The sequence below is a fragment of the Acomys russatus genome, chromosome 32 (genome assembly GCF_903995435.1).
Source record: "Acomys russatus chromosome 32, mAcoRus1.1, whole genome shotgun sequence".
NCBI lineage: Eukaryota > Metazoa > Chordata > Mammalia > Rodentia > Muridae > Acomys > Acomys russatus.
This window is the reverse complement of record NC_067168.1, coordinates 36,323,381-36,351,008: the sequence shown is the minus strand read 5'-3', so window position 1 is coordinate 36,351,008 and position 27,628 is coordinate 36,323,381. Positions and strand designations below refer to the sequence as shown.

Sequence of the window (27,628 nt, the reverse complement as noted above, 5' to 3'; positions counted from 1 at the left end):
ATCACTTGGAGTTCGAGGCCAGCCTGGTCTACAAAGTCCAGGACAGCCAAGACTACACAGAGAAACCCTGTCTTGAAAAACCAAAAAATAAAATATAACAGGTGTCTGTGTCTTGATTGATTGCTAGCAGGTTAGAAAATACTGCTGTAATAATTAACCACAACACTGAGCCTACACTTACTCCGGCAGTCCTGATAAGGGGACCATACATAAGTCCCCTTCTGTTCCACCTGGAAACCACACCTGAGATACTGTCACATGACTCTTCCTCTTAGGTAAGAAATACCTTTCCTTGAGACAGTGTGGTGGTGCATGCCTCAATTACCAACATTTGGTCAAGCTAAGGCAGAAAGATCACTGTGAGTTCCAGACTAGCCTTGAGTTACATTATGAGACCCTGAGGTAGGAGGGGAGATAAGAGGGATTGGCTTTGGGAGGGCAGGGGTTTAGATGTGCATGCACGCATGCAGGTGTGTGGGTATGGGCACCTGCCACAGCCAGGCCAGAGCAGGATATCAATTGTCTTCCACTATTGCTTTCTGTCTCTCATTGAACAGGAAGCCCGCTGTTTAGGATATGTTGGATAGCCAACAAACTCTCAAAACCTGTTGGCTTAGTGTTATTTTGCACTATGTAAAGTTTACCCTTGTTCATTCAAATGCTTGGACTGGCAATTTTGGATTCTTTATAAACTCAGTTATGTTATGTAAATATGTTTTTGTTTAGATTCTAAGTGTGGGATTTTAGTTTGGGCTTTAGTATGTCCACAGCTGATAACTGCCTCCTGGGGGGTGTGGTCTTTGCCAATTGGTAAAAGTCTATCTACCTCATGCAGTACAGAAAGGTTTGTGATCTAGTGTTGCTCCTCCCTAGGGTCCAGCCCACGGATGAGAGCAGGGGGTTCAGGCCAAGGGGGTGAGTGGCACAGAGTCACCACATGGACACTGGAAGTCTGGTAAAAGCTAACCAAGGGCAAATGACTGCAGACTTGTTTATCCAGGAAGAGACAGCAGATTATATGGCTTTGGGCAACCAGTTTCGTCCACATCATCTCCAAGCCAGCTAATGGATACTCATGGCTAAGTACCCTCCACTCTTTGTCAGTCTAGGACTCTGAGGAAGATAAATACAAGAGCCCAGAGAGAGAAAGTGTCGCATGTAGCAATTTGGAGAAACCAGAGACCAGTGGAGATAGAAACCTTTCAACACAGCTGCTCAGAGGAGAATGCTTCCTGTGTTTGCTGTGGACAGAGATTGGTATGGCCCCAAAAGAGCCCATTGACCCTAAAGAGCTGGTAGAAGTAAAGGAGTCGGCTCCCCTTTTCCCCACTACTCTTACCTAGAGTTAAGGGGTTGGTGGAAGGGAGGTAGCGGCTTCAATACCCCGCATAAAATAGAGTTTTAAAACTATTGTCAACAAATGCTCATTTCTCTATCCCGCTATCTGGTTTCAATCAGGATGTGACACTGTAATGTTTATTCTAAGTATCTCCACTCTCCAAGTTAGTCTAAACATGCCCATCATTTGTTCTCTGTGTTGTCAATGCCAACCAGCCAATGCTGACCAATAGAATAGGGTGGAACATCCAGGTCCAGTAAGGAGAGGAGAACGAGAGAGGGAAGTGTGAGATTGAGCCATGAGGAGAGGTCCAGGAAGCATCAGGGAAGTGGGCCAGGGCCAGGAGAAGATTTTTTTAAATGCAAGTATGATGGGGATTTTGGCTGGGAAAAAGCTTGATTAGCTTGAAGTTTTAGTAATAATTGCTCAGTATTGTGCTCAAGGCTAATTAACTAGTCTCCATGTGTCTTTATTTGGGTAAATAGCTGGCTAATGATAGACTGCTTCCATATTCACATTAATAACCATTCTATGCCAGGTGGTGGTAGGGCACATCTTTAATCCCAGCACTTGGGGGCATAAGCCGATGGATCTCTGAGTTCAATGCCACCCTGTTCTACAAAGTGAGTCCAGGACAAACAAGGCTACACAGAGAAATCCTGTCTCAACCAAAAAAAAAAAAAAAAAAAAAAAAAGAATAAAAGAAAATAATCATCCTACAAGGATCTGCTTGTCTCTGCCCCCAGTGCTGAGGTTAACACTCATGCAGCCATGTTTTTTATGCATGTATAGGAGATTCAGACTTGGGTCCTTGTGCTTGCAAAGCAAGCACTCTTAACCCCTTAACCATGTCCTCTGTCCCAGCTCCTCAGGTTTCTTCATAGAAAGTAATCTGAAGACTAACCTCTGAGGTCTGATCTGGAATATTTTCTCATACTGCTTCCCTCTACAGGGCTTCCAGGTAATTCCAGTGTAGGCCTTTATCATCCTGGGCATTCAAGGGTATCAGATGGAAGATCACTGTCATACCATGTTCAAAGTCAAAGCCTTGGTCCACAGCAACAGGAGGGAAGATTGCAAGGAAGTTCCAAAACATCTCACTCAGCAGAGATTGCATTGGTCAGCTGGGAAGCCCCCAGAGGGCCAGTGTTTGTCCCAAGCAAAGCAGTGAGCTCTTTCCCTGTGGTACCATCTCCAAGGACACAGAGCCTGAGAACTTGACTCAGGAGTAATGGTTTCTCTTCTCTGCCCAACCCTGCTGGTGTGATCCCTATTCCTGTCCAGAGTGACCTGATCGCTTTCACTTGTGTTTATCTACAGTCACACACTGAGAAAGAAAAGGAAGGGGTCAAGACAGAGAAGCTACAACACCTATTGCACATGTGTGCTTGGCCAGAAAGGCTGTGGGATCTAAGGCACAGTGACCCAGTCCTGCCTCACCCTTTTGTAGGTCACTATGGCTGATGTTCTTGTTGCACAGAAAGAATGTCCTCCTATCTTCAAGGCCAGGAACAGAGAGAGTGAAGGCTGAACGAAGTATTCTCAGCCCCAGCTCATCTCAGGATGCCCCCTGAAGAGAGCAGAGGCTGACAGAAGGGAAACACTTGTCAGGAAAAGCCTGATTGCTGTTTTGATATCCTACTCAAGGCTAAGATGACTTTATTTTTTGTTTGGTAGAGGGTTTCATATAGTCCAGACTGACCTTGAACTGGAGATGTAGCTAAGGGTAACTCTGAACTCCTGATCCCCCTGTTGCCACCACCCAAGTGCTGGGATCCCTGTCCCACCATGCTACAATATTAGCTATTTTTCTTTTTGGTGGTGTTGGAGATGGAAGAACTTCATAAATGCTAGACAAGTATTCTACCACTGAGCTTCACTCTCGGTTCTTCTCCCATCCAATGTGTGTTTGTGTATGTTGCTAGGAACCAAACTTCAAGTGTGATGCTTGCTAGGCAAACACTAGGACTTGGTTTTAGCCACAACCTCTACATAAGGAAGATGTCCTTCCAAACAGGAAATAAAGCAATGTTTAGAATAGTATTTAAAGTCCAAACTAGAAAATAATTTTATCTTGATTTGACAAGTGGTAGCAAATGAAAGTCAAAAGTGTTCTGTGGAGAGGGGCAAGGGCACCCTTTGGAGGATGCCCATCCTCGCGGGCAGGGAACTGTGTGCTTCTCTGGGTTTGGTCCCAGCTTGCAGCAGAGTAGCTGGAGCTCTGGGCATGTGGTCTAGCAGCTTCCTTAGAACAAGCTGGAACTGCTGGTCTTCAAGCTATTGATGAGACTTATTTTCTGTGTGACTGTTGGAGGCCCGCTATGGCTTTCATATAATTGTGCTAGAAGAAAAAGATCAAGAAAAGGGAAATGGATCAGGACATGTGGTCTTAGCAAGGACCCACAAGCTATATCAGCCATGTCACTTCATCATTCTGCCTGCAAACATCAGTCTGGAGACAAAAATTCTCTGGATAGTGCAAATTCTATGAAAAGTAACATTCCATTCAAACACTTTCATGTCTTTCTCATGTTGGGTAAACACTGCTCCCCAACTGTACACTGATATGCCAATAAAGCAGCTTCCAGCTAGTCGCTGAGCAGGAGAGAGAATAAGACTAGACTTCCTGCAAGCCAGGGTGAGGAGGAGTAAGAGGAGGAAGGTGGGGATTCAGCCATGGGAGAGATCAAGGAATCATCAGGAAGGAGCTGGAGCAGGAAAGCTACAAAGTGAAAGCATCACTAGAATGCATCCTGGGAGGAAGCCAGATTAGAGGGTTAATAATAGAGTAATAACTGCTCAGTTATTGTGTTGTGAAGCTTATCATTAAACAAATATAAAATGATCTCCTGAGGGCTAGAGAGATGGCTCAGATGTTAAGAGCACTGTCTTGTCTTCCAAAGGTCCTGAGTTCAATTCCAAGCAACCACATGGTGGCTAGGAACCATCTATAATGAGATCTGGTGCCCTCTTCTGGCATGTAGGCATACATGCAGGCAAAATATGTCATAGTAATAGGAAACTAAGACAAACAAGGATTCTACCTTTAGAGGTTGGGGCCTGTTACTATTACAGGCCCTCCCTCTAGCTGTAGTACTCACAGATTTCACTATTTATTTATTTATTTATTTATTTAAATTCTGTTTAGCCAGCCATGGTGGCACACGCCTTTAATCCCAGCACTCAGGAGGCAGTGGCAGGTGGATCTCTGTGAGTTCAAGGCCAGCCTGGACTACAAAGTGAGTCCAGGACAGCCAGGGCTATTATACAGAGAAACCCTGCCTCGAAAAACCAAAAATAAATAAATAAAATAATAAATTCTGTCCTTTTAATACACGGCTAGGAGCCAGGCACAGTGGCACACGCCTTTAATCCCAGCACTCGGGAGGCAGAGACAGGTGGATCATTTTGAGTTCAAGTCAGCCTGGTCTGCAAGGCAAGTCCAGGATATCCAAGGCTACATAGAGAAACCCTGTCTCGAAAAACTAAAAACAAAAACCAAAAAATTTAAACAATACACTGCTAGGCTGCCTGAGAGTAAGTAGAAAAGACTGTTGCTAAAGTAGGCAGGCAAGGGACAAATGTTAAAGGCAGCTTAGAGCACGAAAAGGAGCTGTAGAGGCCCCAAGGTAAGAGACTGAACCTGTACTGCCAACACGAAGCTGGAGTTTTCTTTTTCTTTCTTTTTTCGTTTTGTTTTTCTTTTTTCTTTTTTTTTTTTTTAGTTTTTCAAGACAGGGTTTCTCTGTGTAGCTTTGGCTGTCCTGGACTCACTTTGTAGACCAGGGTGGCCTCTAACTCACAATGATCCACCTGCTTCTGCCTCCAGAGTGCTGGGATTAAAGGCATGCGCCACCACACCTGGCAGGAATTTTCTTTATATAGCTCAAGGTGGCCTTGACCTCAAGATATACCACAGCCCCAAAGTGCTGAGATTACAAGGTGTGACATAATTCCAACAGGAGAAGTAGGAGTCCAAGGCCACCCTCTGCTATTTAGCAAGTTCAAGGCTTGCCTGAACTATATGAAACCTTGTTTGAAAGAGCAAAAACAGCCAGATATGCCTGTATTCTCAGCACTTGGGAGGTAGAGGCAAGAGTATTAGTTCAAGGTCATCGCATATCAATTTTGAGGCCTGCCTAAGCTAAATGAGATGGCATCCTGTTTGGTTTGTTTTTTGAGAGAGGGTTTCTCTGTGTAGCTCTGGATGTCCTAGAACAAACTCTAGACCAGGCTGGCCATTTGTGCAGGGTGGCTCCTGGACAGGCCCTTCTCCACAGGCAGTGGTCTCAGAGGATCTCTTTCCTAGACTATCATGGACTGTGAGCCACCATACATGGTTATGGGTTAGCATTTACAAGCCATGCCCAGACCTGGCCATGCTCTATGGGATCCTCCTTCTCCCGTGTTCAAAGTCCAGCCTTGTTCCAGTCTAGAGCTGGCAGAAGATACCCATGGACTAAGGGTGACACTCAGTCTCCCTGGGCTGGTACCATCACCACTCCCCCACACACCATGTGCCTATCTAATACAGTTGGTGATTCTAGGTATCCTTGTAATAAAGTCTGCACCCCCTTCCCCACAGACATGAGTGCCCCAAGTTACCTTCTGTTCTGTCTTGACTTTGGCATTGTAGAAGGAGACAGAATCAGGAGCCTCAGGCAGGACAGTCTGCTGCAGCTGGCTGAACCTGTCCTGGTCATCTTCTCCCTGGAAGAGGCCCAACCCAGTTCAGTACCTCAGCCTGGAGTAGTCAGGAAAACCCTGGCAGGGCCTGTGCTGAGCAGCAGGATAGCCCCTTGCTGGGTTTGCAAATGCACCCAGAGCATCTGTAGTACCCATGTCAGGGTTCTCCCAGAATCCTTTGTAAGGGCCTCCTGGGCACTGCAGAAAGTTGACAATAATAAAAGGTATTCCTTTGTCTACATTTCTCACTTTTAAAAATGTATGTGTATGGGTACTTTGTCTGCATGTACATCTGTATACCAGAAGGAGGAATTGGGATTTCGTGGAACCAAGTTACAGAAGGTTGTAAGCTACCGTGTGGGTGTGGGAAATTGCACTCAAATCCTCTGGAAGAGCATTCAGTGCTCTTAATCACTGAGCCATTTCTCCAACCCCTACACATCCCTCTCTAAGGTTTGTACTGGTTGGTTTTTAATCTGCCTGACATAAACCTAGACATGTCTGGGAAGAAAGACTCCCAAGGAATTTCCCTCCATCAAGCTGGCCTAGAGGCAAGTCTGTGGGGCGTTTTGTTTGTTTGTTTTTCGAGACTGGGTTTCTCTGTGTAGCCTTGCCTGTATTGGACTTGCCTTGCAGACCAGGCTGGCCTCAAACTCACAGTGATCCACCTGCCTCTGCTGGGGGCATTTTCTTGATTAATGATTGATGTAGGATGACCCAGCCCTTTGGGGGCAGTGCTGCCCCAGGCAGGTGGTCCTGGGTTTTATAAGAAATCAAACTGAGCTGAGAGGTGGTGGGTGCACGTCTTTAATCCCAGAATTTGGGAGGAAGAGGCAGGAGGATCTCTTTGAGTTTGAGGCCAGCCTGGACAACAGAGCTAGTTCCAGACAGCCAGAGCTGTTACACAGAGAAACCCTGTCTTGAAAAACAGAAAGGAGGAGGAGGAGGAGAAAAGAAAAAGAAAGAAAGAAATCAGACTGAGAAGTTTGAGAAGTGTAGGCATAAAGTTATCGTTAATTCTGATTTCCTGTCTATATGTTGCGTAAACTCTGCTCTCCAATTGTCCCGTCAGGTCAATAAAGCAGCTTACAGCCAATCAATGAATAGGAGAAAATAGGACTGGATTTCCTGCCAGCCAAGGCAGGAGGAGTCAGGGGGAGAAGCCAGAGGAGTGGGCCACCAGCAGAGGTCCAAGGAAGAGGAGAAAGGAGCTGGAGCTGAGGAAAGCTACGAAAGTGCAAGTATCACTGGGATATTTGCTGGGAGTAAGACATAAACTAGCATAAAGAGTTAAGAACATACTTAAACTGCTCAGATTGTGTTGTGAAGCCCTGTATTGTTAAAGAATCTCAATTATTTGTGTGATAGCTGGATTAAGAAATAAGCTAAAAGAAACAAACACTTTTTTGGGGTTTTTTGTTTGTTTGTGTTTTGGTTTTTCGAGACAAGGTTTTTCTGTGTAGCCTCGACTGTCCTGGACTCACTTTGTAGACCAGGCTGGCCTCAAACTCACAGTGATCCACCTGCCTCTGCCTCCCGAGTGCTGGGATTGAAGGTGTGCGCCACCACTCCTGGCTCAAACACTGTTTTATAAAAATAACTTTAGCAGAGTAGGCTAGAGAGATGGCTCACTGGTTAGGAATACTGCCTGCTCTTCCAGGGGACCTAGGTTCAATTCTCATCACTCACAGAGTGGCTTATTACTGTATATAACTCAAATTCTAAATGAGAACCAGCTCTTTCTTCTGAACTCTGTAAGCACTAGGCACAGATAGTGAACATACATACATGGACCCATACACATTTGTTTGTTTAATTTTTTGAGTCAGGGTTTCTCTGTGTAGTGTAGTCCTGGCAGTTCTAGAACTCACTCTCTAGACCATGCTGGCCTTAAATGCAGATTTGCCTGCCAAGTGCTGGTGTAAAAGGCATGTGTCATCACCTTAGAAACAGGCTTAGGGGCTGGAGAGATGGCTCAGTGGTTAAGAGCACTGCCTCCTCTTCCAAATGGACCCGGGTTCAATTCCCAGCACCCACATGGCAGCTCACAACTGTCTGTAAAGCCAAGAGCTGACACCCTCACACCAAGGCACATAAATTAAATTAAATAAAAAATATTTTTAAAAAAAGAAAGAAACAGGCTTAGGCAAAGGGGGTGGGGACAAAGGCTGAGCAAGCCATGGGGAACAAGGAGCAAGCTATCATGCAGCCTTCCTCCATGGTCTCTACATACGGTCTTCTGCTTCAGCTTCTGTCTCTAGGTTCCTGCCCTGACTTCAGCTACATCATATAAATTGAAATAAACCCTCCCTCCCCCACCCAAAGTTACTTTGGAAACTTGAGGTAAGATTTTTCTAATAAAGATTTTTATAGCTGAGCATGGTGGCACACACCTTTAATTCCATCATTTAGGAGGCAGAGACAGGCGGATCTCTGTGAGTTCAAGGCCAGCCTGGTCTATAAAGTGAGTGCAGGACAGCCAAGGCTACACAGAGAAACCCTGTCTTGAAAAAGCAACAACAACAACAAAGATTTTTTATGTAAACCAGGCTATCATGGTGCACACCCTTAATCTTAGCGCTCAGGAAGCAGAGGCAGGCAGAGCTCTGTGAATTTGAGGCCAGTCTGGTCTACAGAGTGAGTTCTAGGACAGCCAGGGCTAAAACTGAAACCCTGTCTCAAAAGAAAATTTTTCTTTCATGTGTTTATGTCTGTGCTACTATGTGACACGTGTGTTGTTGCCTGTAAAGGCCAGAAGAGGGTGATGGAACTGGAGCTGGAATTACAAATAGTTGTGAGCTGTTTGACATGGGTGCTAAGAACCAAACTAACATCTTCCAGAAGAACAGCAAGTTCTCTTAATTGCTGAGCCCCTCCCTCTCCTTATTTAATGTGCATTGGTGTTTATCCTACATGTATGTTTGTGTGAGAGAGTTGGATCCACCAGAACTTGAGTTATGAGCTGCCATGTGGTTGCTGGGAATTGAGCCCAAGTCCTCTGGAAGAGCAGACAATGTTCCTAACTGCTGAGCCATCTCTCTAGCTGTCTTTCACCTTTCAGTAACTGAGAAACTTACACCTGCCTCTCTGCCTGGGCAATGGCTGCACTAGACATCAATCCACAGACGAGGTAAAATTACCCACATTACTGCTACTGTCCCTATGTTCAACTCTCACCACCCTTGTACCCTCATGCTGCCCACCAGAGACACAATCCTGTTGACAGGCACCATGCCTGGCCGGATGCTGCTTCCCAACTTCAGTGCTGCCTGAACATCCTCCGGGATGACAAAGGACTCATTGTACCAGATGTCAAATTCTGCAAGAGTCAGAGACAGAGCGCTGTGAGGTGTGAGGAAGCAGGCAAAGGCTGTGGCGGGCTGGCCTCTGTTCACTCTGCTGCAGCAGTGTCCCTGTTCTCACCACCATCTCCAGCTGTCAGAGCCCTGGAAGCACACACCTGAGGCTTCTGACCAAGCCCCTGATCTGTAGTGAGCAGGTCAGAGAGCACTTCCTGAACTGACCCTTGCCCTTGCCCTGAGGCCCCTCTTGACTGCCACCCTTCCCGGCTGGGTTACCCAGGAGCAGGCGGTGCCGGCACTGATCCACCAGGCGCTGGCAGTACTGGATCTCAGCCCTGAGGTCACCAAGATCCTGGTACTCATTTCGGTACTGCTTCTTCAGGTCTTTGAGCTTCAGGATCAGCAGGAACTCCTCCTCATCGATGATCATCAGGCCTTTGTTCTCATACTCACCTGCAGGGCAACGGGAGAGGTCAGGGAACGGGGATCAGTCAAGGTAGAGGAAGGACAGGGTTCCAAAAAGATGACAATGCTCGCAGATCCCACATGGCAGACGCCTGAGGCATGAGTGGATGTGACAAGGAGTGGGTAAAACACAAGAAGGCTAGGCCACCACAGCACATCTGCAGGTAGGGCCTGGTCAGCTCGGTGGGGCCTGGCTGGTATTTTAGAACAAACAGGAGCTGAGCAGAGGAGAGGATAGAAAGGAACCATGTAGCATGCTCATTTTTATCTTTACACATTAGTCAAAGACATTCACACTTTAAAGACTTTTCGTCAAGAAAAAAAGGAAAAAAATTAAAAACTATTAAAAAGTCAGTCAGTAGTGGTGCATGTCCAGCACAGACTTTTTCTTTTAAATCAAATAAATAAATATATCCTAGAGGTGGATTAGTAGGAGGCCAATGGAAAGTAGGCATTGGTTTTCTAGGGTTCAGGGACAGCTCTGGCAGCCACCACCAAATCTTGCTGTGTGTAGAGAACATACCCCAAGGTTTGGGCCATAAACACTTGCATTCCTCAGAAGCCCAAACCTCTAATATAGCCATGGCCCTGTCCTGCGCTCTCTATCCCACAGGGCTTATGGATGCTGAAGATGGAGTGGGTTAGCTTGATAGCAAAGCTTTGGATTTGGGGTGGCATACACCTTTAATCCCAGCACTAAGGAAGCAGAGGCAGAGGCAGGCCAGCCTGGTCTACGGAGCTATTTCTAGGACAGCCAGGGCCACACAGAAAAGCCCTGTTTCTAAAAAACAAAACAAAACTGTTTGCACTGCTGTAGTATACCCTGCCGTCTTTAAATCTCTGTCAATGGCACCCATCTTTGCAGCCTCATGAAGTGAACGGCCTGATTTCTCTTCTGAGCCTCCTGTGTTCATTAGGAGTTGGGGGGGGGGGCTTTGTTCCTTCAGGCCAAGGGCCAGTTTCTTCATAGACAACAGTACATATGAGGAAGGCTCAATGCTAAGTGCAGTGGTGCACACCTTTAATCCCAGTACTTGGGAGGCAGAGGCAGGCAGATTGCTGTGAGTTCCAGGCCAGCCTGGTTTACAAAGCGAGTCCAGGACAGCCAGAGCTGTTACACAGAGAAACCCTGTGTGTCGGGCAGGGCAGGGGGCGGGGAGGAAAAGAAAAGCATTGGCAAAGGCTAGCATGCAGAAATGGCTGCCTAGAGCCTAGTAGTGAGATGACATAGGTCTTGTGCCCTAAAGTCCTCATTGGCCCTCTCAATCTTGCTCCCTTAATGACCAAGGCAAGCACTCACAGCATGGTGACTCAGAGTCCCCACTTCGCTTGGCCATCTTGCTTCACATCTACCTTGCTTCTCCCGTAGTGACTTCTGGAAATTGAGTGCATCTTTGGTCACATCCATCTCCTTCTTGATGGCATTGATACGTTGGGTGATCTCGCTGGCCCTTTTCCTCCGTTCATTCAGGATGGATTTGTTTTCTTTGAAGATGCGGTTGATCTCACTCCCTCTTTCATTCTTAAAGTCTTCAAAGGCCACAGGCTTAGAGGGTGGGGTGCTGAGTCTGGAAACAGAGGGAGAGGCCAAAGGGCAAACAACTGGAGCAGCTGCCTTGAGGCCACAGGGCACTTCATCTCTCTTCCCTGTGACTATTGAGGGCAAAGAGTAGAGGTCCTGGGTACTATTTATATCAGATTATTTAAGTCACTCTGTAGGAAATCAATCCCTCATCTTTGTTCTGTGGACCCATGCCCACTGCAGAAACTGAGAAAAGAAACTGAAAACAAGAGCCGGAAGTGGTGGCGCAGGCCTTTAGTCCCAGCACTCGGGAAGCAGAGGCAGGTAGATTTCTGTGGGTTAGAGGCCAGCCTGGTCTACAGAGTTCCAGGACAGCCAAGCCTACACAGAGAAACCCTGTCTTGAAAAACCCTTAAAAAGAAACTGAAAACAAAACCATTTATCGCCCATCAGCAACCAGAATTTGTTCAATCTCTTGAGATTTCTTCAATACATTTTTTTAAAGGATTTATTTATTTATTATGTATACAGTGCTCTGCCTGCTTGGACACCTGCACACCAGAAGAGGGCACCAGATCTCATTATAGATTGTGAGCCACCATGTGGTTGCTGGGAATTGAACTCAGGACCTTTGGAAGAGTAGCCAGTGCTCTTAACCTCTGAGCCATCTCTCCAGCCCCCTTCGATACATTTTTAAATGGTTGAAGCCACACAGAATAAATTATTTTTTTTCTTACAGTGGTATTATTTCATGGTATTAAAATGTCCCTGTGAGGGCCTCAAGGTCTGGCTTTGTGGGGAAGAGCACTTGTTCTGCCAGTATGAGCACTGAATTCACACCCCCATGTCATATAACAATTCCGAAATTCCGGCCATGAGGAAGACACCAAGCTGTCTTAGTCACTGTTTTATTACTTTGAGGTTACCATGGCAACTTTTTTGTTGTTGTTGTTTCTTTCTTTCTTTCTTTTTGAGACAGGGTTTTTCTGTGTAGCCTTGGCTGTCTGAGACTCACTTTGTAGACCAGGCTGGCCTGGAACTCACAGAGATCCACCTGCCTCTGCCTCCCAAATGCTGGAATCAAAGGCATGCACCACCACGCCCGGTGCTGTTGTTTGTTTTTTCAAGACAGGGTTTCTCAGTGTAGCTGTTCTGGACTTGTTTTGTAGACCAGACTGGCCCTGCCTCTCAAGAGTGCTGGGATTACAGGTGTGCACCACCACACCTGGTTTACCACGGCAACTTTTATAAAGAATATTGGGGATCTAGGCACTGTGGCACATGTCTATAATCCCAGAACTCAGGGAGGCAGAGACAAGTGGATCTCTGTGAGTTCTATGCCAGCTGGGTCTACAAAGGGAGTCCAGGACAGCTAAGGCTACAAAGAGAAACCCTGTCTTGGAAAAAAAAAAAAAAAGATATTGGGGCTTGCTTATAGTATCAGAGGCTTAGTGTGTTATCGGCATGGTGGGGAGCATGTGGCAGGCCTGGCAGCATAGTGCTGGAAAAATAGCTGAGAGCTACACCCTGATCCTCAGGCTGGGTGAGAATCTGGGCCTAGGGGGCTTTTGAAACCTCAATGTCCATCCCCAGTGACAAACTTCCTCTAACAAAGATCTTCTAATCCTATCAAAGAGTTGAACTCCTGGTAACTAAGCATTCAAACATATGCACCTATGGGGACCATTCTTATTCAAACCAGCACAGAATCACATACAAGACAAAAAGTAAACAATTTATAAATCTCAGGAAGTTCCTGAAACTAACAAGATTTACCAAGCCCCTTTCCCAAAGTTATAGAAGCAGTAAACTAGCCAGACAATGGTGGTGCACATCTTTAATCCAACACTTAGGAGGCAGAGGCAGGCAGAACTCTGTGAGTTTGAGGCCAGCCTGGTCTACGGAGCAAGCTCCAGGACAGCCAAGGCTACACAGAGAAACCCTGTCTTTCTGTTTGTTTGTTTGTTTGTTTGTTTTGAGACAGGGTTTCTTTGTGTAGCCTTGGCTGTACCAGAGTCACTTTGTAGACCAGGCTGGCTTTGAATTTACAGCGATCCACCTGCCCCTGCCTCCCAAGTGCTGGGATTAAAGGCCAACTCGAGAAACCCTGTCTTGAAAAAAAAGGAAAAGAAAAGACAACACAAGATGGAACAGATGTAATAGCCTGCCAACAGAAACAAAAGAGCTATGAGTGTATGGGCACTCACTGTGCAACTTTAACTTATCTCAGTGTTCTGAAATGTACACAGGCTCAAAAGTTCTTCATGTGCCAGGCGGTGGTGGCACACCCCTTTAATCCCAGCAGAGGGAGGCAGAGGCAGGCGGATTGCTGTGAGTTTGAGGCCAGCCTGGCGAGTCCAGGACAGCCAAGGGTACACAGAGAAACCCTGTCCCACTGAACCACCTCCCCAGCCCCAGTTGTTCACTTTTTGAGCCAAAGTCTCATTTATCGCAGCTCCTTTCTAACTCTTTTGGTAGTCAAGGATCACCTTAAATTCCTAACCTTCCTGCAGCTTCTTCCCAAGTGCTAGGATTATAGGTGTATGCTCCCATGCCAGGCTTCTAGAATGCATTGCTTATGCAAAAGACATCTCACTTTAAAATAATTGATATATATGGTACTTCTAAAATGATGTGTGTGCGCATGTGCATGCTGAAGCATATGTTTGGAGGTCAGAGAACAATTTGTGGGAGTGAGTTCTCTCCAGGTGTGTCCTGGCTATTTGAACTCAGGCCATCACAACTGGTGACAAGTTCCTTTACTAGCTGAGCTACTTTCCCAGCCCCTAAAATGATTTTTTTTTTCCTGAGACAGGGTTTCTCTGTGTAGCCTTGGCTGTTCTGGACTTGCTTTGTAGACCAGGCTGGCCTCGAACTCATAGTGATCCGCCTGCCTCTGCCTCCCAAGTGCTGGGATTAAAGGCATGTGCCACCACACCCAGCTCCTAAAATGATTCTTTTTTACTGTGTTTCTTGGCAGACGGAGGTTGGATCATTTTACATGCATATACACTGCTAGGTCTCTTCATTTAGGACTTTCTTTGTTTCCCGTTTCTTCCTTTTCTGCTGTGGGCACACTCTGGTTTGGACTTAGCTGATTTAGTGGAAGACATATCTTTAGACAGTTACCTGACTGGACGCGATTCCTCCTTCGGAGAGTCTGAAGGAAGGGGCTCAATGCTGGAAGTTTCCCTGTCGCGTGTAAGCATGTCTTTGATATCCCCATCTTTAGAAGACAGGATCAGCTGCGTCTTGGAGATGGAAACCAGATCGAAGTCCTTGCCACTCACAGGGCTGCTGGCACCTTCCTTTCTTGCTAAGGAGCTGGAAAACAGCAAGGCCCAGGCATGGCCGGTAAGGAACTGAGCTCCTAAGATAAAACCTTTCTCAAGCCTGCTATACCAAGCAGCCTACTACATTCAACTTGCTTATTTTATCCATGCATCGTTTATTTATTTATTTATCTACTTGTTTCTTTGTTTGAGGCAAGGTCTTACTATGCAGCCCTGGCTGGCCTATAACTCAGAGATCTGCCTGCCTCTCAAGTAGTAGAATTAAAGGAGTGCACTACCGCTGGCAGCTCCTATCATTTAAAAATATGTATGTGTGCGCTGGGCGGTGGTGGTGCACGCCTTTAATCCCAACACTTGGGAGGCAGAGGCAGGTGGATCACTGTGAGCTCGAGGCCAGCCTGGTCTAAAAAGTGAGTCCAGGACAGCCAAGGCTACACAGAGAAACTCTGTCTTAAAAAACCAAAAAAAAAAAAAATATATATATATATATATATATATATATATATATATATATATATATATATATGTGTGTGTGCATGTGGGCATGTGTACACCAAAGCAGTGCCCTAAGAGGCCAGAGAGGTCAGATATCCCTGCAGATGGAGTTACTGGCAGTTGCAAGCCATCTGACATGGGTACTGAAAACTGAGGTCTCCCCCATGAAATACACATTTCCCCCTTCTTTTAGAGTCAAAGAAGATCTCATGTATCTCAGGCTGGCTTAGAACTCCCTAGGAGGCTGAGGATGCTTTTGTCTTTGTCATCATCCTGCTAAGGATACAGGACTGTGATACTGTGCTCACTTTATGTGGAGCTGGATACCAAAGCCAGGGCTTTGTGCATGCTGGGTAAGCAGGGTACCAGCACAGCTACGTCCCATATCTCTATCAGCCAGGGCTTTGTGCATGCTGGGTAAGCAGGGTACCAGCACAGCTACGTCCGATATCTCTATCAGCCAGGGCTTTGTGCATGCTGGGTAAGCAGGGTACCAGCACAGCTACACCCCATATCTCTATCAGCCCTCCTTCCATCTTTTCCCTCATTTGTCTCCCTTCTTCTTGCTTTCCTTGCTTCCCTCCTCCTTTCCTTCTTTTTTCTTTTTTCTTTTTTTTTTTTTTTTTTTTTTTAGTTTGTATGTAAGATATTTGTACTGTGTAGCCCAAGGCCTCAAACTCATATATATTTTGAAAAACTTATTACTGCATGTGACAGAGTCTTTGATTGTGGGAGGGTTCAGAGGATAACTTCATAATGTGCTCCCCTCAGTTTTAATTTAAGCTCCACAGATGAGGTCTTAAGGCTTGTGTAGCAAGCACCTTTATCTGTGGAGCCATCTCACCAGCCCTGAATGCACAGGGCTGAAGTCTTAGGGCTTCAGCCTCCTAGGTGCTGGGATTACAGGCATGAATAACACACCCAGCCCCCTTTCTTCTTACAAAAAGTGTTGCTGAGAGGACAGCCTCCATGTAAGGACATAGCAGGTCAGAGGTCACTAGCATCAGTATGTCCTCTGCTGCATGACTTCTGCCTTGCATGAGGAACTTCCCTATAGCCCAGTGAGCTCATATGCAAAGACTGCATATGCTTACTTATACTCCTCACAAGGCCATCAGCTCTTGTGCTATCAATATTACTATCATTATTCCAAGTTTAGGGCTACAGAAACAGGTACAGAGCAGTTCTCATGTCTCACACACAAGGTGGTTTCTTAGGGGTAAGCACAGAGAAGGGAGATGAGCCCAGGTCTTAACTATGAAAACTGGGCTCTGGCTACTGCTACCAGCATAGCCTGGGCACCAGACTGGGGAAATGTTTTCTCCAACTTGCACATAAAAATGAGTCTTAGTGGGGCTGGAGAGATGGCTCAGAAGTTAAGAGCGCTGTCTGTTCTTCCAAAGGTCCTGAGCTCAATTCCCAGCAACCACATGGTAGGTCACAACCATCTATAATGAGATCTGGTACCCTCTTCTGGCATGCAGGCACACATGGGGGGGGGGCAGAGTACTATATAAATAATAAATAAATAAAATCTTTTTAAAAAATGAGTCTTGGAGCCGGGCGTGGTGGCGCACGCCTTTAATCCCAGCACTCAGGAGGCAGAGGCAGGTGGATCACTGTGAGTTCAAGGCCAGCCTGGTCTACAAAGTGAGTCCAGGACAGTCAAGGCTACACAGAGAAACCCTGTCTTGAAAAACCAAAAAAAAAAGAAAAAGAAAAAATGAGTCTTGGGCCGGGCTTGGTGGCGCACAGCTTTAATCCCAGCACTTGGGAGGCAGAGGCAAGTGGATCACTGTGAGTTTGAGGCCAACCTGGTCTACAAAGCGAGTCCAGGACAGCCAAGGCTACACAGAGAAACCCCGTTTCAAAAAACGACAAACAAACAAAAAGTCTTAGCTGGGTGGGATGGGACACACCTATAATTTAAGCTTGAGGCAGGAGGATCATCCTGAGTCTGAGACCAGCCATCCTTGGCTACAGTACAAGACCTTTTCTCAACCTCCCCCTTCCCCTCTACCCTGCCAAAAAAGAACTGACTCTCACCTAAAGGGTGAGTTTAGGATTTAGATGGCTTGAGCACCAGGTGAAGGTGAATGAGTCGGAGATATTACAGAAGTGGGGACAATGGTGCCCAAGCACTGGCAGGGCTGGCCTAGCTCTTCCCTGCAGCCCTACTACTCAGCACTGACATAACATTGGGAAGCACCTCAGTAAGATGGAAGCATTGGTGCCACATCATAGGGATGCTCTGAGGATGAGTGGCAACCCCACAGATTACCCCACTACTACACTGGCAGTAGTCAGTAGTGAGCGCTGGTAGCTGAAGTGCAATGGGAGAGCGAAAGGCCATGTTGTACCCTCCTTTACCAAGGAGCCTAGGTACTAAGGAAACAAAGCAGGAACGCTCACCTGATCTGATCTTTCAGTGTCTTCTTGGACTTTGGTTTCTTCCCAGGTTTGACAGAAAAAGGAGCAATGCCAAGTCCAAAGCTTTGTCCATCAGGCTCACCCACTAGCTGACCTTCAGCATCTATAAGCCCTGACTGGATAGAGAGGTCAGGACAAGGGACATGGGTTATATTAGAGGTTTGGGCCTCCTAGGAATCCAAGTGTTTATAGTGTAAAACTTGAAGTGAGGGGCTAGAGAGATAGCTCAGAGATTAAGAGCACTGGTTTTTCTTCCAGAGGTCCTGAGTTCAAGTCTCAGCAACCATAAGGTGGTTTATGACCATCTATAATGAGATCTGGTGCCCTCTCTGGTGGGCAGGCATACAGACAGACAGAATACTGTGTGCATGATAAATAAATAAATCTTAAAAAAAAAAAAACTTGGGGTGAGCATGCTCTGCACACAAAGCAAGACTTGGCTGCTACTGCCAGCTTCAGTCTGTTCTTAGTAGAGCTGTCCCTGAACCCTAGAAAACCAATGTCTATTTTCCATCCCCCTGATAGCTGGAATCAAAGGCATGCATCACCACACCTATCTCCCTAAGGATCTGCGCCCCACCTCCCCACCTCCTGCAGACAGCGTTTCTCTGTGTAGACCAGGCTAGCCTCGAACTCACAGAGATCCACCTGCCTCTGCCTCCAAGGTGCTGGGATTAAAGGCATGCGCCACCATGCCTGTCTCTCCCTAAGGATCTTAAGACCTACTTCCACACTAGTTCCAAGTATTGGTCATATATATTATAGCCATGTATCCAATTTATGGACCTCTTCTTCTCCCTCCGCCTCCTCCTCCTCTTCTTCTTTTGGTTTTTTGAGACAGGGCTTTCTCTGTGTAACCTTGTCTGTCCTGGACTTGCTTTGTAGACCAGGCTAGACTTGAACTCACAGTGATCATCTGCCTGCCTCTGCCTCCCAAGTGCTGGGATTAAAGGCTTGTGCCACCATGCCTGGCTGTGGACATCATTTTCAATACAAAACTGGTATGCTATTTTTTTCTGTGTATGGATGTGTATGGATGGAGACCAGAGGCCAACCTTGAGTGTTATTCTTTAGGAACAGGTCTCTCATTGGCCTGGAACTCACAAACTATTGCTAGGCTGGCTGGCCAGAGAGCCCTACAGATCTGTCTATGCCTTCCCAAAGCTTGCATTACAAGGATGCACCACCATGCCCAGTTTTGTTACATGGGTTCTGGGAATTGAACTGAGGGCCTCATGTTTGTGCAGCAGCCGCTTTACTGACTACGCTCTCTCTCCAGCCCCTAACATGGTTTCCCCTTGCACAGGGTGCTCCATGGTCATCTTGATGTTATCTTGATCTGGGAACCCTTAGCTCTTGTTTCATGCATGACACTTGCAGTTTCTGCCATAGTCTGCCCAAAGATGGAAAGTCTGAAATGAGCGATATTAGCATGAGACAACTGTACTTACCTTCTGGACACCAGAAATAGCTGCGAAGTCATTCTTGTCTATGAGAGTGTACTTCCTGCGCAAGGCAGACTCTACTTCCTGTTCCTGTTGGCTTGGGAGAGTGAGATAGCACTTTGTAATGGGGGCCATGCTGAGTTCACTGAGCTAAGACCCAAGTACCAGAGTAAAAGTTGGCGAGGTAAAGCCCTGGTGATGGAGCCACAGCCTCATCATACACCAAAAGACAATGCCAACAAAAGGTTGGCCCTTTTCACAATGTACAAATCTTTTCCTCATCCAGTCCCCAAACCTATAGAGCCACATTACATGCCAGGTGCATCAGCTCTAAGACATTTAATATTGCCTGTAAGCCTGCATGGGGACTGCTTTGTCACCTAGGTCTAACAGGCCACTGGGAATCAAATGACCAGTCTGATACCAATTAGCATTAGCTGCCCAGGCAATGAGTAGATCTGCACCCAAATAAATGGTAAGTGCTCCATGAGGTAGCAGATATGGAGGACTCATGAGGCTTGGCTCTGGGCATACTCACAGCTGGCACTCCAGAAAGTTCCTGTCCAATTGATTAACTCAGCAAACATCCACCAGGGACCTGCACACACCATAAACACTCAGATCTGATTCCTCACATGGCAGAGAGTGTTCTTCACACACAAACACGCACACACCTCTTACACACGTGAGGGTTTTCTTGAAGGCAAGTGCCCAGGCCATAGAAAATGAAAATAGAAGTGTGAAAAAGCATGAGGAGGGGCTAGTAGGATGAGACTTACCTCAGAACCACCCTGAACTGGTTGAATACCTCCTGAATCTGTCTTAGATTGATTATCTGGCAGAAGAGAGCAGAGTTTAGACAATGGTACCTAGGAATGAGGCTGTGTCAAAGCAGAGAAGTCAGGAGCCCTTGGCTGACTCTGCACCATCTCACTTTGAGAAGATATGCAGAAGCCTCTCAGCAGTTAAGAGCATATACTTCTCTTGCAGAGGATATCCTTGGTCCCCAGTGCCCACACCAGACAACTGACAACTGCCTTTAGCTCCAGTTCCAGGGGATCTGATACCCTCTTTCAGCTTCCATGGGTACCACATGCAAGTATACAAACCCACACTCAGATATATATACATAGTAATTAAAAGTAACAATTCCTTTTTTGTTTGCTTGTTTGTTTTCAAGACAGGGTTTCTTTTGTAGTCCTGGCTGTCCTGGACTCTTTGTAGACCAGGCTGGCCTCAAACTCAAGAGATCTGCCTGCTTCTGCTTCCTGAGTGCTAGGATTAAAGGCATGAACCATTATGCCCAGCTAACATAAAATATTTTTAAAGCCTCTCAGCAAAGTATTAATATCACTTCCAAGAGCAGATATAGATATACTTGATTAATAGCTTCTTGTTGTTTGTCTGTTTTGAGACAGGTTCTTATATATCCTAGGCTGCCCTGCAACTTGCTGTACAGCTGAGAATGTCCCTGAGGTTCTGATCCTCCTGCCTCCCCCTCCCAAGTGCTGGGAGGACAGGCATGTGCAACTAGGCTCAGTGTCTGTGATGCTGGGGTGCAAACTCTCGGCTTCCAAAACAATTGGTAAGCACTCCACCAACTAAGCTGCATTCCTAGTCACAGATCAATAGCTTTAAAATTAAGTACTTTCTAAGCCTTTACAGAAATTTGTTTGTTTGATTTTTTGAGACAGGGTTTCTTTGTGTAGCCTTGGCTGTCCTGGACTCACTTTGTAGACCGAACCCACAGCAATCTGCCTGCCTCTTCCTCCCAAGTGCTAGGATTAAAGGCATGTGCCACCATGCCCAGCTCAGAAACTGCTTTTTAAGTTTAAATTAATTTTTATGTGTATGAGTGCTTTGCCTGCATGTATGTGTAAGCCTGATGCCCCCAAAGACAAAGACCAGAAGAGGGCAACAGATCCCCGGGAACTGGAGTTACAGACTGCTATAAGCTGCACATGGGTGCTGGGAACTGAACCTGGGTCTTCTGCAAAAACATTAAGTATACTTAACTGCTGAGCCATCTCCCCAGTTCCCCATCCTCCTTGTTTTATGAGAAAGGGTCTAACTATGTAGCCCAGACTGACCTTGAACTCACCTGCCTCAGCCTCCCAAATGCTATTCTGGAATACGGACATGTGCCACCATGACCAACCAAAAATACTTACAGAGTGGAAATCTCTAATCTTAAAGGATAGTGCTTGATACTTCTTAAAATACAATAATGGCTAACTGCCAACACATCTAAAATATCATGGAGACAGATCTCTAGGCATGTCTATGATGGAATTTCTAGACGGAGTCAACTGATGGGGAAAATCTACCATAAATACATGTAGTATCATTCCATGGGCTAAGGCTCAGATTGAATAAAAAGAATATGGGCTGGAAAGGATAACTCAGCAGTTAAGAACACTGGTTAAGCTGGTGGTGATCATTGCGCGCCTTTAATCCTAGCACTCAGGGAGGCAGAGGCAGTTGGGTCTCTAACATCGAGGCCAACCTGGCCTACAAAGTGAGTCCAGGACAGCCTGGGCTACAGAGTGAGTCCAGGACAGCCTGGGCTACACAGAGAAATCTTGTCTTGAAAAACCAGAGGGGGCGGGGAAGAGCACTGGCTATTCTTCTAGAGGACCCAGGTTCAATTCCCAAGACCTACATGGCAGCTCACACTGTAACTCCAGGCCCAGGTATCCAACACCCTCACACAGACATATATGTAGGCCAAACACCAACGCACACTAAATTAAAAGGAAAAAGAAAAAGAAAACCTGTAATCACAGCACTCTGGGAGGCAGAGGCAGGCGGAACTCTGTGAGTTCGAGGCCAGCCTGGTCTACAAAGTGAGTCTAGGATAGCCAAGGCTGCACAGAGAAACCCTGTCTCAAAAAAAAAAAAAAAGAGAGAAAGAAAGAAAGAAAGAAAACATCCAGGGAGCTAAGCTCTAGCATTCTGTCCCTCTCTGCTTCTTGACTGTGTAAACACTCTGACCAGCCTTAAGCTCCTGCCCTTATGAGCTACATCATCTATGAATCAGAATGACTCATCCCTTTCTAGCAATGCCTTCGTCAGATATATTGTCATTATAATGGCAATGAGAAAAACTAGTGCAAATACTCCCTAAGGAAAAGCCTGTAATACAATTGCGTGACTAGCCTCCTTCCACCTTCAGACGCTTCGAATGGACCCCATTGATGAGCTTTCTTGTGCAGGGCACAGGTACACACATGTGCTGCTGGAGGAAGGCTACCAGCCTATGAACACTAACTTGACTAAAGGTTGGTTTGTGCTAGAAAGGCCACCTAACTCACCCTTCAGTTGTCCTAGACCCTCTTTTGCTGCTGTCCACACGGCACTTAAGGGAGAGAGACAGCAGCCCACGTAGTTCCCTAGAGGAAGGTTTCATGGCTGCACTGTGAAAAGCAAGATTCATTCCCCTCTCTAGCCCTTCCTGCGTGCCAGCTCTTTTCTCCTTTCACACTCCCAAGAGTGGGCTCTGGTGGAGGGTCTTCTTTAACAACAAGCAGCCTGACCACCATCTTTTATCAGCTTTATGCCAGCAGGCACAGCCAAGCTTATCTAAGGGGAAACAGTCGACCTGAGCCCATGTTCCCTCTCTGCTGCACAAGTGAGGCTACCGAACACTCAGCCCAGGTCCCTCAGCACAGCTCTGCTTCAAGGCCAGTGCCTGTGCCCCCAGACAGACTACCATTGGTATAGGTTCCAGCCCACTGGACATTGTGTATAGCTCCATGGGATTGTAACCCTAAACATGGAAGCTAAGGCACAGTGGGTCTACACCATTTCACATCTATAGCACCCGTTCCATAGCAGACAGTACTCAGGACAGGGAAGACCAAGCAAGCTGAGCATGGTGGTCCCACAACAGGGCTCCTTACGTCAATCTCGTCCAGTGTCCCCTCCAGGTACCTCCGCACTTGCGAGTTGATCTCAGCAATCTGGATTTCATCCATGGGGTCATAATTCACGAGGGTGCGGTTGGACTTGAAGGATGGAAAAACATGTGCTACATAAGCAACAAGAGCCTGAGCCCAAGCAAGAGCAGCAGAGTCATCCTGAGAGCCACAGTATGGAGCTGGGGTACAGATCTTGAGTGCTCTGCTGGCTCTTTGCTTTACTATCTGGCCCTGGTGGGGAAGGCCTGAAAAGCAGGCCAGATGCCGGGGTCAGAGAGACAGTGGGAGGACAAGGAAGAAAGAGTCACTGTAGATGAATCCTGCTGCTCCAAACCCAAGTCTCGGCAAACCACAAGGTCGGGAGATGCCAGTTCTGCCTTCAGGACCATCAGAATTAGGACCATAAGCGGAAAGAAGGCCACTGGAGGACCCTACCTGCCCCAGATGCCTACGGCTGATCCTTTCCTACAACTTAGCCTGTGCTACTGGCCCTGGCCTCAACCCACCACACTGTTTGCCCTCATCTCTGTCCCAGCAACTTTCCCTCCTCTATATCCAGTCCCTTACCAGACTATCGTGGATGGCCAGTTCCTGCTTGAGCAATGCCAGTTCTTTCTCCAAGTTCTTGACCATTCTCTGCCAGGAAAAACATGAGAAGGAGGGAAGAAGGTCTTCAGAAAAAATACCTGGTTCCTTCCCATCAAATGCCCAACATTTTTTTTTTTTTTTTTTTTTTTTTTTTGGTTTTTCAAGACAGGGTTTCTCTGTGTAACAGCTCTGGACTGTCCTGGAACTTGCTCTCTAGTCCAGGCTGGCCTCAAACTCACAGAGATCCACCTTCCTCTGCCTCCCAAGTTCTGGGATTAAAGGCGTACGCCACCACCACCCAGCCGCCTTCTTCTCCTTCTCCTTCTTCTTCTGGCTTAGTTTGGTTTGGGGTTTGAGACAGGGTTTCTCTGTGTAGCCTTAGCTGTCCTGGATCTTACTCTGTAGAGAAGGCTGGCCTCAAACTCATAGAGATCCACCTGCCTCTGTCTCCAGAATGATGAAATTAAAGATGTGTGTTACTATGCCAGACAAATGCTCAGTTTCTTAATTTAGATCCATATATCCTACTTATTCCTGGTAATACATAAAGTGTGCTCTCTGTTTCTGGGCCATTCCATCCTACCACCAACTGGGATGAACTTATGGTCTAAGATGGCTTCTTTCAGCAAAGGAAACTGAGAACAATGCACAAGCTATGGGCCGTCTTCAAACCCAACTCCCAGTAGCTCCAGGGGGGTTCTCTCATCTCCCAGAATATATGGCTCTTCCCAGGCTGTGGCATATGTGTGGAGGTTAAAGGACAAGTTGCAGGACTTGGTTCCCTACTTGTACTGTGTGGTCCTGGGCATCTAACTGAGGCGCCTCCAGTGGTGCTGGCAAGCACTTTACTAACCAAACTGTCCCGGCCTTTGTTAGTTTTATATGCAGGGTAATATCATACATCTCAGGCTGGCCTCAAACTTGCTATGTAACTGACGATGGTCTTGAACATCTGAACCTCCTATTCCTACTCCCCAAATGCTGCGGTTACAGTATGCTCCAACAGGCCTGGTTTACACTCTATCAACTGAGCCACCTCCCCAGGTCTTTGCCTCCTCCTTTTACAGCTATAATCAGTGTCACAAGGATTATATATGTCCTTATAGATTTTTATGTAATAACAGTGGCCTGAGATGCTCTTTATGCTCTGCCTCCATTAGATCTTTCCTACTGTTCTTCTCCAATCCACTCCCCACATATTAGTACACTGATGCCTTCATAAATAAGTTCCCTCTGCCCTGGGACTCTTTCCTCTCACATACTTCCATGATCCATTCCCAAACTCTAGAAAATCTTCATTCAAATACTTCTAAATAGGGATATCATAATCACTCTATTTAAAATTGCAATCTCCTCCCCTCCCCACATGGCTCTTTCTAAAAATATCACTATAATGTGTGTGTGTGTGTGTGTGTGTGTGTTTAAATTTTGAGACAGGGTCTTATGCAGCCCATGCTGGCTACAAAGTCATAATGTGGCCAAGAATGACCTGATCCTCTGAGTGCTAGGATTACAGTCAGGTGCTACCATGCTGACTCTTACGGTTTGGATCTTACATGTCCAATGAGGGCTCATGTGGTAAAGGCTTGATCCTTGTGTTAGTCACTTTTGTTGACATAACAAAATCTCTGAGCCAGGTGTAGCAGTCCACGTCTTTAAGCCCATCACTCAGGTAAAAAGGCAGGCAGATCTCTGTGAGTTCAAGGCCAGCTTGGGCTACATAACAATTTCCAGGCCAGCAAGGGCTACATAGTGAGACCCTGCCTCAAAAACAAACAAATAAATCTGAACAAATTGCTTTGGGCCAAAAATGAGGTGTAACGTGATGGGAGGGAGAGGGAGCTGAAGCAAAGCTGTTCATTTCCTAGTTGCCAGGAAGCTGAGAGATTGAGGGATGGTCCAAGAACAAACTACACTCTTCAAATGCACATCCCAGTGATTGGCTTCCTCCAACTGGGTCCATTACCTTTAATAATTTGTTTATCAGTGAACAATCTTTGACCTGGGGTATGGCTTAGCTGTAGAGCATTTGCCTAGCATGTGTAAGCCTGGGGGTCGAGCCCTAGCACCATAAAAAAGGAAAAGAAAAGTCAAGTGTGGTGGTGCATGCATGTAATTCTAGCACTTGGTAGGAGGCAGAAGGATCAATAGCCTAGATTGGCCTTAGCTACGTAACATAGAGGGCAGCCTGGGCTGTATTGCAACTGTCACAACAGTTTTTAAAAGGAGGAGGAGGAGGGAAGGGAGAGGAAAGAAGGAAAAAGAAAAGTGTCTGACATATGGAGAACACCTCATAGATTCAAGTTCTGAAAAATGATAAATTTTAAGCAACAGAATTTGCCAGGCGGTTGTTGCACACACCTTTAATCCCAGCACTAGGGAGGCAGAGGCAGTTTGAGGCCAACCTGGTCTACAGCCAGGATAGGCAGGGCTACACAGAAATCTTGCCTCAAAAAATTTTGCCATGTCACTTACATTTGATATTTGAGATTATTTTATAAAAAAGGCACAAGGAATTTCTCACTGAGACCTCTCACCATGAACAGGCTTTTCTTTGTCACAAAATAACCACTGGAGGGAGATGCTGCCAAAACAAGTGACCAGGGCTGTGTCCAACCACAGGCCCGAAGGTCTTCTCATGCCACAGGCCTGCTATAGGTTAACCTCATTCAGATGTATCACCTGCTTACCAAGGCTCACCTGTTATGCTGCCAGTGCAACAGGGGGCTGCCAGACCCCTGGCATCGTGGTGGCTTGTTGGCAATTTAGACACAAAGCCTGCAACTTAAGGCATGTGATCAGAATCAAAATCCTGACTCAGCCTTTTAGGAAGCCCCAAGTAGGCCTCCTTCTGGTGTGGACTATCTTTTGGGCCAAGGGGAAAGGTTTGGTGGCTATTTTCAGCCATCTCATCCTCCCCATTATGGCTCAGATACAGAAAGTCTGGCTGTGATGCTGGTAGCTGCTGCTGGATGACTCTGTTCAGTGCATCACAGGGGACGCATGGTCCAATCAGAAGATGTATGGGGTAATGGACCCTCTTGAGGAAACCAACTTACCTTGAGAACAAGGGACTGTTTCTCCTAATGCTTGACAGGTGTGGCAGCCTCTCCTGCTAGGGAGAAGCTGCCTGGAAGCAGGGCTGCAGACACTACAGTTCATGGTCCCGAAAGCATATCCTGTACCTCATGACACACATAATGCACACACATGCACACACACACACATGCACACACACACACACAGAGTCTGTGTGCCAAGTCTCCACAGCTAATAAGGAACAAGTCACTGAACAAGAGTGGTCCAAATGGGGCTGGAAAGATGGCTCAGTGTTTAAGAGCACTGTCTGCTCTTCCAAAGGACCTGAGTTTAATTCCCAGAACCCACATGGCAACTCACAATTATCTGTAACTCCTGTTCCAAGAGATCTGACACCTTTAGGTGCAAAAAATAAAATTAAATAAAAAATTTTAAAAAGGTGGTCTAAGTAGGTTGGAGAAATGGCTCAAAGGTTAAGAGCATTGTATGCTCTCCCAGAGTTCCTGAGTTCAATTCCCCACAACCACATGGTGGCTCACAATCATCTATAATGTGATCCGATGCCCTCTTCTGGCGCGCAGGTGTACATGCAGGCAGAGCACTGTATACATATTAATAAATAAATAATCCTTAAAAAAAGAAAAAGAGTGCTCCAACTCAGAAGCAGCAAGTGCAGCAGCTGTGAACTCAAAAATACAAATCCTCACTGGGCTGTGGTGGCACAAGGCTGTAATGCCAGCACACAGGGAGCAGAGATAGGAGGATCAGGAAGTGGAGACCAGATTGGGCTATATAATAAGACCATATCACAAAATGGAAGGCAAGGAGGAAGGGAACTGAAAAGGACAGGGGTAAGGGTTTGGATTGGGGGGGGGGGGGGGTGGGGGAAGAGGAAGAAAACACTCAGGCCCCATCACCAACAGAATCAGGAACTCAAAATAGACAGGGGCTTAGTCAGCCAGGTGCTGCTGCTGCTTCCTCTTTTCTCCTTTCTTCTTCTTCTTCTTCTTCTTCTTCTTCTTCTTCTTCTTCTTCTTCTTCTTCTTCTTCTTCTTCTTCTTCTTCTTCTTCTTCTTCTTCTTCTTCTCCTTCTCCTTCTCCTTC

General features: G+C 46.4%; 1 protein-coding gene across 1 annotated transcript in view; it reads right to left on the bottom strand.

Moving 5' to 3' along the window:
- Positions 1-3,362: 3,362 nt before the first annotated feature.
- The window catches only part of Kif9 (kinesin family member 9), a 47,787-nt gene continuing 23,521 nt past the window's right edge, over positions 3,363-27,628 (bottom strand). The window contains exons 10-20 of the mRNA XM_051140740.1: positions 23,465-23,533; positions 22,880-22,984; positions 19,757-19,812; positions 18,984-19,074; positions 17,515-17,648; positions 14,444-14,638; positions 11,146-11,360; positions 9,604-9,780; positions 9,229-9,344; positions 5,945-6,049; positions 3,363-3,680 (exon numbers count right to left, since the gene is read on the bottom strand). Of these exons, the coding sequence (XP_050996697.1) occupies positions 3,630-3,680; positions 5,945-6,049; positions 9,229-9,344; positions 9,604-9,780; positions 11,146-11,360; positions 14,444-14,638; positions 17,515-17,648; positions 18,984-19,074; positions 19,757-19,812; positions 22,880-22,984; positions 23,465-23,533 (1,314 nt within the window). The 3' untranslated portion in view covers positions 3,363-3,629. The remainder of the gene's footprint in view (positions 3,681-5,944; positions 6,050-9,228; positions 9,345-9,603; positions 9,781-11,145; positions 11,361-14,443; positions 14,639-17,514; positions 17,649-18,983; positions 19,075-19,756; positions 19,813-22,879; positions 22,985-23,464; positions 23,534-27,628) is intronic.